Below are 17,345 nucleotides of genomic sequence, written 5' to 3'. Positions count from 1 at the left end.
GTATGTCTAAAAGATGGAATGTTCAACAGTAAGACAGCTAAAGGCTTACAGAAATCCCTGGAACAAGATCTGTTTTAATGGAAAGACACTGCAGAAGAAGCCACTGCTGTCCACAAAATTGATGCTCATTTGAAGTTTACAGAAGAGAACCTGTATGTTCCACAGCCTCTACTGGCATAACATTCTGTGATCCAGACTTCTGGCCACCGAACCAAAAGAGGATGGGAAAAAAACCTCAAGCACTTCACCATAAAGTCTATAACTGGCATTCCCACGCAGAGGCCAGAAAACCTCTGGGTTTAGAGACAATTCTCCTGGAGATGTCTGCTCATATAATCAGCTGTGCGGTTGAGTCCCTTTAATATGAATTACTGAATTACATATTTTTGTCCATGAAAATACTCTCGACGGACAAAAGTATTGGGACACCTGACCATTACACCAACAGGAACTTGAATTACTTGATGGGGTAAATCAAATAATTGGCCAGGTTCAAAGACGTCCCAGAAATTGGATATGGGCACAGACTGACCAGATGTTGAAATGGCAAAAAAAATTCACACCTTGCCACCTCGGTGGACTAAATAACCTGACAAACCCATGCATGAGCATCACTGTAATCAGGAGATGTTGCTGAACACATTTTGGGGTGTTTGGCAGTGATACATACCATGAGCTAAAAAATCATACCTAAAAGTAGGAGGCTTGTGGGAAAAAAAATAAATACTACTGCAAGGCTGGTGGCAAAATGTGTGCATGGAAAGGGTTAAAATACCAGCATTTGTCTATTTTTCAAAAATATATGTTTTGATGGGGGTAAATTGAATAGGCTGGCTTCAAAGCTCTCCCAAATAGTACATGGGGGCAGAATTTTCAACATTTTTACATGGATGTCAAGAGGTGCCTGCTTACTTACCAGTCTGGAACTCGACCCTGGAAATGTGCTGCTGGCCTTTCAAATGGCTTTCTTCCGCCCAGGAAGATACTTAAGTCTATAAGCCCACCATTGCAGTATGGATCAGTCAAGCTATTTGTGAGTGCAATAAACCGGCAGGCAAGGATGCACCTTCAAGTTTATAAGACCGTTCGATCCACACTCTGACTACATCCTGGGTACAAAAGGCCGAAACTACTCCTGACCAAATATGCAGACACAGTTCAGAAGACCTCTAATCTCTTAGCGTTATAGACTGCACGTTTCTTCCTCTGCAGGCTATCGCAGATGAGTCTTGGAAGCAGTCATTGGTTGAACCCCCCTTTCTGTGTTACACCTCACCTGTGCTGCCAAAGGGTGACATGGTAACTGAATTCTTACCTGCCAATTTCTTTTCCTTGGCTGCTTTGGCAGCACATTTTTGGTTGCCACCAAATAAAACTTTCTTTGCATCATTTTGCATGTAGATCTTTGTTATTATACTGGGTATACAGGAGGAGAGGTTTCTCTCTGTTCTGCACTTCCTGAGTCATGGTCATCAGGCCCGATAGGCTCATAACGTAAATTGCTGAGCAACGAGGCACATCTATGAGCAGAAAGCAAAGAAAAACTCCCACGAGGAGCGTTCACTCAACTCCCCGCAGCTGCTGGAGTCGCCCAACAGTCCCACTGGGGACCTACAGGTAAGAAGAACACAAGGGACCAAAACCTAACTGGAGGTCACAAAAAGGAACCAGGTGAGGGGTATCCCATCATCCCTTCACACAACAAAGCGGGTTCTAACACAGCTAAATGCTCCTATCGGAGCACGAGACAAGACACTTGCCAGCAGTAAGGCAGAAATAACAGTCTTGAAAGATGTTTTTTTTTTTTTTTTTTTTGCTGTAAAACTTCAAAATCGTATTCAGTCCTTGGTCTGGTCTTATTTTTTTTAGGTAAGCCATATGCTTTATCCTTTGCATTTATGGATTCTTACCGTACAAAATTCTACCATATCTGCTGGGAGTCCAGCACCCCGCTTCCGTATAAGCTTATCCTACCTTTAAGTTCTCAGAAGTACACTCAAATTCCTTTCTTACGTGGGTGAGCATTGTATGTCTTTTCTTTTTTAAACAAATGCAATTTCTTTCAACATTAAACTGCAGCTGCTGCATTCCCAACCTTTTTTTAATCCATACCACTACCTATATGGGTTTTACCAACAGTAATGGCCGTGACAGTCCCTTGTGTCATCTATCTCCTGCCACTTAGGTTATGTCATTTTCACAAGCTCTCCCTGGAGTAAACCTGGGATGTTTCTAGTCTTTTAATTCCATTTGGGAACACTCCAGCTGTCAAATGCATTTCAAAGGGACAACACCACTATTTTATGACAGTGTTTGTGGTGTCCACCTTGCAAATGCACGCAATACTTGCCATATGCATTTGCCTCTTCGCGTTTTTTTTCTGTGCAGCAGATGTATTGGGAGGACTATTTCTCCCTGCAAGTGATATACTTGCCTCCTGTCAGCTCCAAAGCAGACTCAGAAATGCTATTCTGACCGCATGCACTTGAATCAACCAACCAGCAGCAAGAATTTTCAGACCACAGGCCCCCTTAATATGTGCGTACAGGAAAAATCATGGCTAAAACAAACATGCTAAAAATGTTTTCCAGTTCCTGTTGTCGAATCAATATGTATACATAACATGGATTTAATGCATACCGCAAATAAAATACTTAAAATATTGGGGATTCGCAAAACACTATATGACCATGAACTTTAGGCTACCAGTACTTCAAAGTATCAGTTTTGGAGAGTTCTAAAAATAAATATTTAGTAGCCCCCCCCCCCCGATTAGAATAACAGCTTTAGATATTGTAAGCATTTTCAAAAGGCATTGGTTTCCTGGGTATAGAAAAGAAAAAAAAAACATGACATTTAAAGTTAGCGGCACTTCTTAGTCAAGTTAAATATAGTGCTTCTGCCCTCTACAATATAACATTTTACTACAAAATAAATCAAAACGGAACAAAATTTTATGGAATTACAGGGTCACATTTTAATTCCCGAATTTACAGTTTAGCATTAAAATCACCACATGTATACAAATGGTGTAATACAAGTACAGTGGCATTTAATACAAAATAAACTTCTGTTTTTATGGAAAAAAACCTATACTTCATATGTACACAAACAGCCCATCTTTCCAAACAATAGCTGAAATTAGACTACAAAAAATCTCCAAAGCCAGGAACTGTTTAAACTATTTCCAGGAGAAACGGACCCATATCACATGGGCAACTAATGTAGTGGATTGTGGCTGGTTTAATAGTTCAATAGGTAGGCATGATCTCAGATCATATATGGGTCAATATTAAAATATTTACAGTACATGGGCACCCCTCCCCCCAAATAAAAACAATCGTGTTTTAACTCATTTTTGTATGATTTGCAAGTCATTTACATCCATGGAATGTGCTGTGAATTACTACCAACAAAAAAGGACTTTTTTTCACATTACAGTCTTACCGAAGATATTACGAGCTCCTTAGATTCAATTATAATTGGCAATATAGAATCTTCTTCCAGCTAAATTTCTGTTCTTAACCCGTAAGATTTAAATTTGCTTGTAACCCTTTGGTATATATTTTTTTTCGTAGCCGCAGCTTTAACAATTTGAAATTAGGAACATATGATAGATAACTTTACTAACCACAGCATGGATGTTACTGACAAAACAAGAAATCTGTAGGAAAATGATAAAAAAAAAAATAAAAAAAAAATAAAATCCATGTACTTAACACCAAGCTTTAACACTGCAAGAGATTCAGGCACTGGTTAAGAGGTCAACGGGCTAATTTCCAGATACATTATGGAAGCTACTGATGTAGTCTGGAAGTGCAATATGTAGGACGGGCCGCTCATTATAGCTGTCCAGATTTCTTTAAAATACAGATTCCTTTAGTTTAAAAAGTAACATGCACGTAACAATGTTCAATGTTTTATCCCCGTCGCTACTATTGTAGACAGTAAGAGTTACAAAGAATGGTCCCACTGACTTTCATTTTTTTTTTCTAATAACAGAATGCTTCCCTTCAACTGATATGTTATTCTTTTTATAAAAACAGGCAAGTGATAAAACACTATGGCCAGCACCATTACAAAATTAAGATTATTGGGTGTGCACCTGAAAGCTTCCATTTATTATCCTAGGTCATATGCATCTTGGGGGCAACCCAGTCAGATTGAAGTGGTCTTCTAAAAGTGCCACCTTCTGTCCCAAGCACAAGATGCATAATACACTGAAGCAATCATCTAGACTTTCGTAGTTTGAGGACACTAGAAGGGCTTCCATGAAAGCATGGCATTTATAGCCTTCTAGTGCAGTTTGGCTACTTCTGTACGTAGTCCCTAGCAGAGAGCTTCAGCACTTCGTACTTGAAAAGAATCCGCTGCTTATTTAGTTAATCCTTAAAACATCAACATTTTATTAATCACATTTATAATTGATTGAAGAACACACAGCCGTATGTCCATATCATTCTAGGATCCCAGGCGTGGTCTCTTTCTGGGAGAGGCGTCTTCGTCCTCCTCATCGTCCTCATCTTCAGGGTAGTCAACTAGGCCAATCACATTGCCCTGCTTACAAAATAGTGACGTTAGCCAGTAAACCGATGCCGAGTTGAACACAAAAACTAAAAGCTTAAGTGAGTAAAGACAAGGTTTCACACCGCGTGTTTTGAATAAACACTGCAGGAGGGTCCCGCAACTCTCCAAAACATGCAACCATTTATAGTGAGGAGACTTGGGTAAGTCAGTTGTTCACCCTGCCTGATCTAGGACTGGTAAATGAAGTATTAGAAAACAGCACGTGAATGGGCCACAAGCTCACCTTGGAAGATGTTACTGCAGTGGACATGTTGGCGTTTGAGGACGATCCATTAGAACCTGCTGGTGGTGTCTGAGCTGCCACAGATTTGCCGTTTGTACTATTTGTTCCATTAGCTGTACTGGCAGTGTGTGAAAAGGTGAACTTGAACGCTCCCCCAGCTGTTCTCTTTGGAAGGTTCTCCTTATCTTCACTCTCTTTAGCTAGGGAAGTAAATAGCACAAAAAAAAAATCATATATATAGCATTAGGAAAATGAAGGCATAGCAGAAACTTAGCAACCACATGTGGTGTCTGGCACCCATTAAGCCACGTCTATCAGTTACACAAACACTACCATCACAAAAAACGCACAGATGCTGCATATTTACGTCGAGGCCAAGAAGACAGTTCCCCGTTATCAATTACACACTTAACTAGTGAAATGTCACATTAAAATGTAAAGAACAGGCCACAGTTTTCAACAGCAAGGTTAGTTTAACGTTCCCTTCTTATAGCCGCCATTTACCTTTTTTGTTTTCCATGAATTTCTCATAGCTATCTAGAAATTCCGCTTCCATTTTCGATTTCTCTGCAGAAGTTGCGGCGGCTTCGCTTATTTGTTGTTCAACTTCTTTAAACCACAACTCTTCGTCTCCTCCCAAGGATCTTGTACCCCTACGGAGTCTGCTGTTTATGCGCAATATAGGTGTTACATTGCAGCTGTGGGAGAAGAGGGTAAAATGTATAATATTTCGTAGTTCTGAAACCGTAAAAAGCAATGCGGTAATTTAATTTAGGAAAAATGCTGTTATATCCTATGCCATCCTGTGTTACAGCCTCTATCAATTAGTTGCAAGCTTTATCTTTTTTAAATGACAAAGTAACTTAAGTGTACCTGACACATCCTATTTATGTATTAACCCCTTTGCGACCGTATGGATGTATCAGTACAACCTGAAAAGCTGTGCTAAGAAGCATTGTAGGACTCACGGCACGGGGAAATCTGCTGCCGACCAGCAGGTGATTATATACGATTTAACATATGTCAGAACCCATGTATATTTTGTTCTGTAACCGAGAACATTAGTTAAGGTGCTTAGAGCATCAGCTGTAGGTTAATGAAGCAATGTTAAAAGCAGTTAAGGTGACAAGTTACTGAAGAGCTCTTGTTTCCGCAGAAGAATCACACAGCACATTAACAGAGAAAACCTGGTCTTGGTCACAAATTACCTGTTTAATTTCTGGTTTTGACGCTCTCTCTCTAGCTCATACTTGGCTTTCAATCCCTTAAAGGTTTGAACATACTCAATAGGTTCAAGTGCCGTATAAAAGTTGTCAAATATATACAATGTTAGAGACCGTATATCTTCCTGCAAGAGAAAACACCTGTTTTAGATAAAATGAACTGTACAATTTCATTGCCATAAAATGCACTCTATTGATCATGCATGAGCAACAAAAGCAATATCTGTAAAATACATCAAGGCTTTTACATCCAAAGAAAGGAAGGTGTAGATCTGTGTGGCGAAAATAGGAAGTGTGAACGGAGAAAAAGAAAAGAAAAAGCAATAAGAATGCTTTCTAGACATTTACTCACCACTCTAATAAACTCAAATAGTTCAAGTATCGCAGAATTTAACAGATTGTATCTGGTCCCATTGCCGAGAAGTGCATTAATAACTGGTTCAAATAGGTTGTCGTCTATAATGCAGCTGTTGTAAATATCATCCTTTAAGCCTATTATGCGCCTCATGAAACGCAAAGCACCTATAAAAAAAAATTAACAAAAACAAACATTGTTATGGCTATGGTAAAGATAAAACATGAAGGCAAGCTATGAACATAGAAACTTCACTGGAAGAGGGCAAGGCGTGCTATACAGTTCAAAATTGCTGATGGCAACCATGCTGGCTTCTAAATCATTAGAAAAATATGGTTATTTTGGTTTAGGGAACAAAAAGGATACTGAAATCTTCCACAGCTTGGAGAACCCACAGTAACCACTGAAGAACCAAGAAATATGGTTTACGTTCATACTCAGCATGTCACTAATCGAAGGTTCAGCAGCTGGTAGGTCACCACGCATAATGTGGCGTAAATTGTCAAGAACATCCAAGGGGAATCCAACTTGTCCCCTGGTTTATACTTATATTTGTATACTTGTATTTATATTTTTCCCATACAGGGCAAACAGGCTAAACTGTCCTGTTAATCACGCAGATTTGAAATTGCTAGCTAAAAGAAGGAGAACCAGTGAACTAAACACACAAAAGTGTATTAATAAGGCCTTTTATCCTAAAAATAAACAATTATATTTATGAGATAAAGAGGATATACAGTTAAACAAAAAAACACTTACATAGGGCCAAAAATGTATGTTTCGAGCTCATCAGGCTTAATACTTTTCCAAATAATTCAGAGGTCATTATGAAGTTTCTCATGTGATAAGTATGGTGCTCCACGCAAAATGTGAGTAACTCCAATATCAATGCAAGCAGCTGTGCAGTTTGATAATTATCTGAAAAACAAAGCGCAGAATTTACATTATCCGTCTGCTCAAATTGAGCTTTATTAACGCATTTGAAAATGGCTTAGTCAGCCTTGCCCGGTAAAGGACAAAATGACACCAGGTCACCTGGATAATAACCTTTCTCAAGCTTACCTGCTGAAGTGCTCGCCAAGACCGGTGCAGCGAGTATTCGCATACAATGGCTGTAGAAGAAATTCAGGAACTCGCTCTTTTCCATTTTCTGAAGGAAAAAAAAAACCCGCTCTAAAACCACGATCCGTTCTTAAAACGCATTAAAAACATTTTTCACAATGCCAACACAAAAGGTTTGTGTAAAAATACATACACACCAAACAATGTCTAAACAGAAGTAAATAGTAAAGCTGCTTTTACCCAGTTGTAAGGTCTTACATTAGCTGTTGCTAACATGTTCTCTGGATCGAGCAGAGTACGCAGGATGCCCATGAGCTGAACAGATCCTCCAAGTTCCGGATCAGTATCGCAAATCATTTGCTCGATTACAACATTAATGAGAAGAATGTCCTGTTAAAAAAGTAAACCACAAAGCTTAAAATAAACCTTTGAAGCGATTGTAACTCAGAACTAATAAAGCTACACCAGACATATCTGGGAAAGGGCCACTAAAGGGTGGGCCTTTGCTCAGAGGATTACATTTAAATACATTTTCACATTCATTCACAGCTGCTAAAGCAGACAACCATCAAAAAAGAGGGAAGTCACTTACATCATCACTCTGCTGGGCTTCTTGCATTATAAACTCCCGGACCATGGATGGACTAAACTCTACCAGATAGGAAAATATGTCTGTAGCTGCTGCGCGTACTTGCAAATCATCCATGCCCTGCAGGGAACGTAAAATAAATATATAATGTTAGTTACACAAAATTATTTCTCCAGTAGACAGTATGAACTCAATGCCCCATGTACCGTTTCCAAACTTATACAATACTAAACACACTATGGGGGGGGGGGGAACGTACCATTACAATCTCCAGGGCAGGAAGAATTCCCAGGTTTGCTAATGTTTTAAAAAAAGCATCTCGGTTTTGAGGTTGTAATGTCTGGGAGAACGCACAGAACTCCTTGAAGAAGTGTACCTAAAACAAAAAACGCAGAAGAGTAACCGTTAGTGGTGATTACCAATTAACTCAAATATATAAGAAATATACAAGCCAAAAAACCATGTGGATCTTCAAAAACCCTTTATTAAATTGAGAAATTCTAAAGAATAAATATAAAACCTACCAGTTCACGTCTTTTGTCACCATCCGTAGCTTCATCAGTTAACTGCGCAAAAACTTCAGACAAAAACTTTTCATCTTCCTGTGTTTAAAACAAACAAACACCGTACATTACACTTATTTATAGAGCACCGGCAGATTTCTCAGCACTGTTACAATAGTCATAATATACTACATTTTGTAATAATAAATAATGCATAGGAAAAAAAAAAAAAAAAAAAAAAAAGCTAAACATGTTCAGCCCCGTAGGACAGCTAGAGTCCAGCTAAACATTTTACTTTGGCACCCGATATGTTCTTTCGTGCAGGATTAAATGTTTGAAAAATATTGTCGATTTAGTTATTCTCCCCCTAAATAAAGATGGAGGCATTCATTTACAGGGTTAAAGGCATTGTACACACAATGTTTATAACTATTATGGCTCCTCTGCAAGAGCTCAATGAACAGTAACTGCTGTTTGTAAAGTTCATAGAACTGCAGATGGACTGAAGAGACTTGGCATTCTGCTCTCTCTCGGTAGACAAAAGGGTTATGGTTACACGCAGAAAGGGGGAAGGTATGAGACATGTATGTGACAGACTATGGCAGGTGACATATGTACAAAAATTTTAAGGCAAGCCAAGCCACTAATCGGCATACTGTGCTCTAGACCGAGGAGGTCACCTAGCATTGTTTTTTACTTGTTGGCTCAAACACTTTGCGGAACGTGTTTAGCAGCACTATTAGTGGACAATAAGTCTACTTTCAGATTCCCATCGCATTGTATGTATGCGACAAATATATGGTGTGGCAAATGTTGACAGTTCACAGCTGTATTTTATGCTATGGTACAGGAGTAGACTGTTTTGTTTTCCAACATGACAGCTGTTTTTCCCCCGAATAATCCACATGTAAAATTCAGCTAAAGGCATGAAAAATCCATAAAAAGATCAATAATTGGTCCTGAGTCTCCTGACCCAAAAAAGTTGGTCCAGGGGGTGACTAGGGAGTTGGCCAAATGCATGACTTGCAGGGTATTTAGCTGGGGTGGAAAAAGGGATTGTAAATGCATTTGGGAAAGGAATTCTGTCTTCTGGTCTCTATTTTACATAAAGGAGCGATAAGAATTGCTTATGGCCCTTTAGAAATGGACATATGCCAAATACATGCAAGGGGTTCCACCAACTTACTAGGCACGCTTCCGGTTTTAATGCTCAGATTAGCCATCAGATCGTGTTGTGTTTATTTAAACGTCCTCAATGAATCGGATTTGCACTGTTTGTGTATGACTGCCTCTCTGCTGCAACCAGAGCTTTGTATTGCGTTAATAAGCACAATAAGCAGCACTCCTTCTGCCAAAGTACTAGTATAAAAGTTTTGTTTTTATCGCATGGACTTTGCGGACCAGTTCAAACAAGTCAGAAAAGTGAATTTCTAATCAGCCTGGATACCCCCCAATTCTAGAAAGCACCGAAAATCCTACCGGCTGCAAAAGATAGTACAGCAGGGGTCGACAGAATTGGTTTTGATCTAAAAGCCAGCCCCTCTATTGTTTTAGGTTTATTACCCCCTGGTCTACAGTTAAACGATTATTATTGGGGCAATACAACAAAGACACCTTTCTTTAGTCCTGCACCTCTATCTATAGTACCATAATTAACCCCTTCACGACAAGGAGTATTTAAACTCAAGGTTGTATGTTTAACCACTATTCTCACACACACTAGAGTTCTTAACATTAGCAAAACAATGTTCTTCCACAATGTATGCATAAAAAGACATTTGCAAAGTGATCCTATTGCCACATAGCTCTGTAGAATATGAGCAAAGAGCAGAACCAGCGCGCTGGCCGGTGCGGGAAGAAGTACACTTTTTAAACCGTACGGCTTCATGCTGCGAACCGTGCCGACATCTACTTTTCATACATCACAAAAGTGACCTCCAGCTTCCCATTCCTTATTTTCCTCAACCAACAAGCACAGGATTTGCTTCTCAAGCGAAGTGTGTAACAGGACTATGGTCCCTCATAGTATCTTTCTATGTGGTGCCCCCAAAGAAGGACAGCAGTGTGGAGGGGTTGCCGGCCGACACCTAAGGTAAACACGTCACTGGCTGCAGGAACATGTCACCTCACTGGACTAATGATGAATTGTGAAGGTAAACAGAAATATCTAATTGGACAGCAGATAAGAACCATTTGGTCCGCCTAATCTGCTAATTCTTGTTGTAAAGCAAAATTTAAGATCGGTCTACGGTCTCCTCTTAGATTCAGAAAATGCCTATTTTCCGTGCATGTTTAAAAATCCCTTACTGTGTTGGCGTATACTACTTCTGCTGGAAGGCTATTCCACATATACCACTCTCTGTAAAGTAAGAATGTGCCACTCTAGAGATGGGTTCTCCAGAACAGTAGGCAATACTCTGCGAGATCTGACGCAAGATCTGTAAAGTGGCATAACCACCGGCCTCTCGCTGCTACAAACATCTCCAGCAGCACCTCTCAGGTTCCAACTTAATGTAGGAACCATGAATCATGCTTTACAGAAAGGCTGATGGAATATTTTGTCAGTTCACTAAAAATCACAAAACACAACCAATTATCTTTCAGTTAATAGTTTAAGTGACACACAACATGCCTCATATCTGTCAAGATAGGTCACACATTTCTCAGGACACAAAGGGAAAAATCACACGTCACACTTTACCTGCAGCATGCCAACAATCTCCACTTTGTTGAAGAAGATGAAAGATGTGAGTGTGGAAAGAAAGTTTTCTTCAAAGACTGATGGGGTGGGCAAGATGACATCCTGAATGTACTGTACCCTGTACGTTTGGTGTATCTTTTGTCTAAGTTCAGAGTCTGTTATGGGAATGACTTCCTTGAACTTTGCTGTTTTGGTTAAGAATTCCCGATGTCTTTTCGGCTGAGCTAGAGCAGGGTCGTATTCTAGGCACCCTACAACATCCATGATGCACTCATCCGAAAACATCACCTCGAAGAGAGGTGCTTTATTCAGAAATAAGATTCCTCTTATTATCTCATACAGATGATGTAAACCTTCTGCATTATCCAAGTTCTCGCAGGCTTGGAAGAGCTGCAATAGTTTTTTGACGTAGCCCTCATTTTCCAAAGCTAAAGCTAGCTTCTCCCTGCGAATAGGCGAAGAGAGGACCGAGGTAACGAGGTCAGCAATCTCTTCGAGTTTGTCGAGTTCGCAATTAGGTAGGTCGATCAAATTACTAGTCTCCGTCATCTCCTCAAAACGTTCTTCTTCAGATTCATCCATTGGATCTTGTGTGACTTCTACAGATGGGTCCTTTCCTTGCACCTAGTACAGAAGAGATAAATGAGTAAACCAATGCTTTGTGTCTCATAGGAGTGACCTTGGCAGCCAAACAACTCTTTTCTATGTTCTCCCAGTAAGAAGACTTGACAGCATACCTTACACCAAAAAAAAATGATTAAAAAAAAAAAGATAACAGGATAACAGTTCTTGCCCAAACGGTGTGAAATATAGTATTTAAATTTGGCTAAATATTTCTCTTTAATATTTCCTAAACACTCCAAAGCTGGTTAGCACATCTCTTATCTGCGTTCATGGCACTAAGAGATTGAAGTTGAGTTGAGGTTTTCACAGCCCTGGGGTCTGTTAAAAGTGCCGTTGCCCTTGTCAGGCTATTAATTGCACTCTCTGGTGCGTTAAGCAAATGAACATTAGTAAAAGCAATATTACAAAGACATACTTGTCAGATGCTTTTGCTCTGTATGGCAACAATCACTGTCTACTTCTGAGACATTATTTCTAGGAAAGGTTTTGGCAACTGTTAAATTTAGTTACGAAATTGATAGATTCAGCAGCATGGGCTGAACAGTCCCCTTAAGTAATATGTACAATGTGTTAAATTATCACATTTGGGCAATTAACACACTATGCTTAATCTAGGCCTGGGGGTAAACCTTGCATGCGTTAACTGTTTTAAATGTATGGGGGGAAAAAAAAAACCCAGAATTGCTATACCTGGCAAATCTTTTCCCAGATCTCATCGCAACCAGCCTTCTCCTGAAAGCTCAGGGCCAAGTCATAATTTTCTGCTTCAGACCAAACGATTAAGGTATCCTGGAAGCAAGAAAAACATTTTATGGATTTAATCCTCAAAAGTAAAGCAGCTCGATATCTATAAGCCCTTTTCGGTAACTATTGAGCTTTAAGAGCCGACAATCCATGTAGTATTTCCAAAAAAGTTTAACATTTATATTTAAGGACTGAAAACTTGGACACAGAATGAACAGGCAACACAGACGTGAGTACTTTATACTATGAAAATAAACTGAAGGCTATAAAAAGCCTTATCAATTCAAAAACAAACGGAGCATACGTACCTGCTGTTTCTGATATGCAGTATTTGGATTAATCTTCGACTCCAAAAGCAGTGAACCTGAGTAAAGAACACAGGATTGATTTAATTAAAAAAGGACGTTACTCACTCTTTAGAATCTCCGTAAGAAAATGAAAGGTCACTAATAGAAGCCTGAAAGGATGTAGGTTTACACCAACATTTATGCGGATTTTTATCAAATACGTATTAAAAAGGTGCAGCAGAACTGTCTAACCTTGTCCCGTGCAACGGGGAACTCTCCCCACGCTGTGTAAAGTTATACACACTAACGTATACGATACAAACACTATGTAACCATTAAACAAATACTCACCTAACCTCTTCCCCCACAAATTAGAACCCTCCTGGAGCCCAGATTTCTGCGATGGCATCAGGTAAGTACAGAAGCTGCGTCTGGCGTCCCATAAGGAAGCCGCACATTTCCAAATAAGACTCAAATTGCAGCCTTATTTCTCGCAATCTGCGGCATCAGCAGAAGTCATCGCCATGTTTGGACCATGGTTCGGCGGGGAGAGGGGATGACAGCCATGGAGAGCTCCAAGTAGGTGTTCCAACACACCGCTTCACCCAAAACCAGGTCCCCGACTAACTAGTTATACCTTCCTACTGCACGCTGCGTACAGAAACCATTCAGAACTTCACGACGACATCGGGTCGGTTATACTAGCAATACATCAGACCTTCGTCTATACAACCAAAGAATTCCCATATAGGCCGTTTTGGACACTTCCTTGTCTCCCTAGGCGTGTTTCCCCCCCCCAACTTAAATGATCAGGGGCCATATTATCAATGGGACAAACTCATAAAGCTGGTGTTTTTAATCTATACCAAGAACTCCGAGCCGAGCTACTGTAGGTTACTTAGCGTTACTGTAAATGGCGATTTATTTCCATGGGGACTGTACATTTTCCAGGCCCACCGTTGACGTGACCCGAGGAGGTAAACCAGAATCCCAAACGACCTTCCTCACCGGTTTCTCAGCCCTGCCTAAAAGGATCTGCCCGAGACTGTATTTTATTTATTAAAACAATAAAATGCAAATTCACAAAGATTCATTCTTGACCCAACACGCTCAGACTGTATATATAAAGATTTACGGCACATTTATTAAAGGGTTACAGCAATATAACCCTCCATTTTATGATGGACTAGGACTATGAGATACTAATATTAAAGTACAATAAGAATTAAGTGGTAAACGGGATACAGAAGGCTGGGCTGGGATGGGATCAGACAAGCAGACATAGAATAAACAGATCCGTAGATAAGCAGTGACAATACCTTACATGCTGAGGCCACTTGGTTAAAGAGCTAACGCTCTTTGGATGCTGACGACACACGAATAAAATGCCTATTTGTGTGAAAATATATTAGGAGTTATGAACAAAAAGTAACATAACACTCGCTCGAAGTGGAGAAAGTGAAGCACCGCCGCGACCAGCAGAACGTTTCCACCGCGTACGCAGTATTTGTGCCTGAATAACTGACCCCTATTACGTCACTCTTTAAAAACTGATGTAACGATCACACAGCCCAGCAGATTGCCCTCAGACTTTCCCTCAGTAATACGATAATGCAGCGGCATGTATGATAAATATAAACGCACGTGTTCACACCGGCTCGATCAAACACCACACACAATAACCGTGCAAATATGATCTACACACTTCCATGATCACAAGTGCGCACACAGACAAGACGCTATTTAAACGGGCGGATCGCCATAGTGTAGAGTAACTCGAAGCTGCACCCTGGTATATGCATTATGCAAACTGTAAGAATACGAGTATGCTTCTACACATACCCCATCCCCCACTATGCCCGCAACACTGATACTGAGCACCCACCGTCGGATTCGGCCCGCACCAGCAGAGACATTCCCTTCAGCCGCTCCACGTAGGTGGAGGACACATGCCCGGTGCCCCTGTCGTCCCACTGGCGGTCCTCATTCAGGGTGTAGACCTTAACACGCCGCCTGGTGTCCGACATGATGCTGCCGCAGTCCCTCGGATGTTGCTAATATCGGCTCCCGCTCTTCCCCTTCACTGCCCAACTCCACCACTCTCTGTCCCCTGCCGCTTTCACGAGAAGCCCCCGCCGCGGTTCATCTTCTGTAGGTTACACGGTGTCTGATGGTGTACCGAAATGTAGCAGTGAAAGCCTTCGGTTGGCCACGGTCTCTGGCCCGGCTTTTACTGCCTCCCCCTCTTTACTCGTACATTACACACCCGCCATCTTGAAACCCGATTCTATCCTTTCTCTTCCTCCAAAAGAGAAATAAAAACAGGTTGTACGGGATGGTTTCGCAGGGGCTACGGCGGCCGGCTTGGGACAAGAAAGCGTTAGTTACTTCCGCGAACGGTTTCCTGGTCCGCTCTGCTGCTATTGTGGAGGGCTATTGGACAATCCTACGGGTGGGCGGGATATGTGAGACAAAGCTGACATTTTTCATGAGGTGAATTTGTGACGAGCGCTGTAAATAAAATAAAGCTATATCTTTACAAACTTTCTAAATGTCAAGTGCTTGAGTACATTTTTTCCCCCACACATCCTATATAAAGGAATGAAAAACGTCAGGGCGCCTTGTTTTTTTTATTTTTACTTTAATGCTGATATGTAGTGGTGCAATTACAGTAACTTAGTCAGCTAGAAAATGCATACGCGAAACAAAGCTGTGGTTTATGCACAAATCGGCTTTTCACTCGAGAACCGCTTAATTATCACGTTCCTATCCCTTTAAATTAAAATCTAGTACCCGGATGTCTGTACGGGGTTTATCTTTTAAAAATCGCCAGGGAAACAACATAGAAACAAAGTTTCAGCCAATCAGCGCCGAGTAACAACAAAACTCGGGCGCAACTTTATTACACACTGCCCTCCATAGCCCAAACAAGTAAAGGGACAAGTAGCATTTACAACCGATACAGGATTCTCCATTCACAGATGCGGGAGCCCAGCCCTTAGAGCATGCAGCTTCTTAAAGGGGAACTCTCAACATACACCTTTATATACTTTATTGTCCTGTGGGTGCAAACAATATGTATGTAATGTTTACCATAAAAAGTTTCATAAATAGTAACAGTCTTCTTCTATGCTTCCAGTGAGTATTCACCTTTGATCCTCTGCTATTTGTGAAGGTGGTTCTTGGAGATGGGAACATGGTACAGATCACATCACGTAAAAATTAAACGGCATCAAAATCCTTGTTATTCCAAAAATGCATGTTAATTTGTTAATTTTCTGACATCAGCTTTCTTTAGTTGAATGTCCCTGGTTAAAACCTAAACACGGGTATACATAGAACGGGTTGGATTTTTTAATATACAGGTGTCATTTCTTTCTGTGGGTTTTTTCTTCTTATGCTCCTTGCTGTTCCTGGGGTTGCCAGAGACTTGGGTAAAAAAGGATTTAAAAAAAAAAAATGCCTGGATAGATATACAGGGACTAAATCTTTAAATAGTAGTAGTCGTCTTCTTAACATGGAGTTACCCTTGTCCATTAAACCCGCCCCACACAAAAGTACTATGGAAGCTGGGTGAATGAGGGTGAATTTTTTTTTTAATTATTTTTCATCATCATTATTATTATTATTATTATAAAAGGATCTAATGAATTTGAGTCCCAATTTGGAGATTTTTAGTGGACAACCAAACTCTGCCACACATGAAAAAACAGATCAGAGAAGGAATACCGGAATGTGATGTTCTCTGTCGGCCTGAAGAGTATAAGGCGATGCTGCTACTGGGAGGGTAGTACATGGATGTGGTTACTGAAGAAACAAAAATACCAATATAATGAGATCTGTTCAACCTTTCTTGATATAATTCACAAATATTCATAGAAATCCTTGGAAGTTTTCGTTTGTTCTGTCTTTTGAGATGTAATGATCAGAATAATCCACTGAAATCAATGAGAGCGCTTACCAGGCACGTGCACGGATGTCTCGATAGACCCCCATCTACAGCATCTTCCGAACCAGATCTGACTGGTGAGAAGTATTTCACCGGTTCTCAGGTGAACAGGTATCTCCCGCACCGCACGTTGCAGGGGAGGGGGGCATTCTTCAGAACCCCCCTATGTATTTGCAATGGGGACACTACATACATATAAAGTGCATATAACCGTAAATATAGGAAGTGTCTGTGGTATGGTCCTATGACAAACTAGAAGTCACCATGTCACAGGATAGCAAACGTCTTTGCTAACAGCATTCAGGGCTTTCTTCACTTACATTGCTATTCATTATGAAGGTCCAACACTAGCAAGTTCCTCCAGCATGGAGGGCTGAGCTGGCTATGCATAAGTTGTTGGCCAAGGAGATTTAAATTATACATTTTACAGGGCTGGCCAAGTTTTACCTGCAGCAGAAGCTCACTGTGATTGGCCCTTTATAATGTATATCGAAATGA

General features: G+C 40.5%; 1 protein-coding gene across 3 annotated transcripts; it reads right to left on the bottom strand.

Moving 5' to 3' along the window:
* Positions 1–2,952: 2,952 nt before the first annotated feature.
* Positions 2,953–15,243, bottom strand: PPP4R3B (protein phosphatase 4 regulatory subunit 3B). Of its 3 annotated transcripts, none has more exons than XM_053460726.1 (15): positions 14,784–15,243; positions 12,920–12,975; positions 12,558–12,656; positions 11,244–11,867; positions 8,564–8,641; positions 8,299–8,415; positions 8,043–8,159; positions 7,691–7,840; positions 7,451–7,538; positions 7,148–7,306; positions 6,386–6,555; positions 6,019–6,158; positions 5,315–5,508; positions 4,811–5,010; positions 2,953–4,560 (listed from the first exon to the last, which is right to left on the bottom strand). In XM_053460726.1, the coding sequence occupies exons 1-15, from the start codon at positions 14,923–14,925 to the stop codon at positions 4,462–4,464; spliced, it is 2,433 nt and encodes an 810-aa protein (XP_053316701.1). In that variant the 5' UTR covers positions 14,926–15,243; the 3' UTR covers positions 2,953–4,461. The 3 variants fall into 3 exon arrangements, with proteins under 3 accessions (XP_053316701.1, XP_053316702.1, XP_053316703.1); XM_053460727.1 differs by having other exon boundaries at positions 7,709–7,840; XM_053460728.1 differs by lacking the exons at positions 12,558–12,656; positions 12,920–12,975 and having other exon boundaries at positions 14,784–14,920.
* Between the last annotated feature and the right edge of the window lie 2,102 nt (positions 15,244–17,345).

Source organism: Spea bombifrons, chromosome 3, assembly GCF_027358695.1.
Source record: "Spea bombifrons isolate aSpeBom1 chromosome 3, aSpeBom1.2.pri, whole genome shotgun sequence".
Classification (NCBI taxonomy): domain Eukaryota; kingdom Metazoa; phylum Chordata; class Amphibia; order Anura; family Pelobatidae; genus Spea; species Spea bombifrons.
The sequence above is the reverse complement of the archived record's forward strand: the minus strand, read 5'-3'. Positions and strand labels throughout refer to the sequence as shown.

Excerpts from the sequence above, each read along its gene's own strand:
- PPP4R3B (XM_053460726.1), bottom strand. The coding sequence starts at position 14,925 with ATGTCGGACACCAGGCGGCGTGTTAAGGTCTACACCCTGAATGAGGAC. Across the intron at positions 11,868-12,557 it reads TCTGGGAAAAGATTTGCCAG|GTGCAAGGAAAGGACCCATC; the intron begins GTATAGCAATTC and ends CTTCTGTACTAG. Across the intron at positions 6,159-6,385 it reads TATTTGAGTTTATTAGAGTG|GAAGATATACGGTCTCTAAC; the intron begins GTGAGTAAATGT and ends TTTCTCTTGCAG.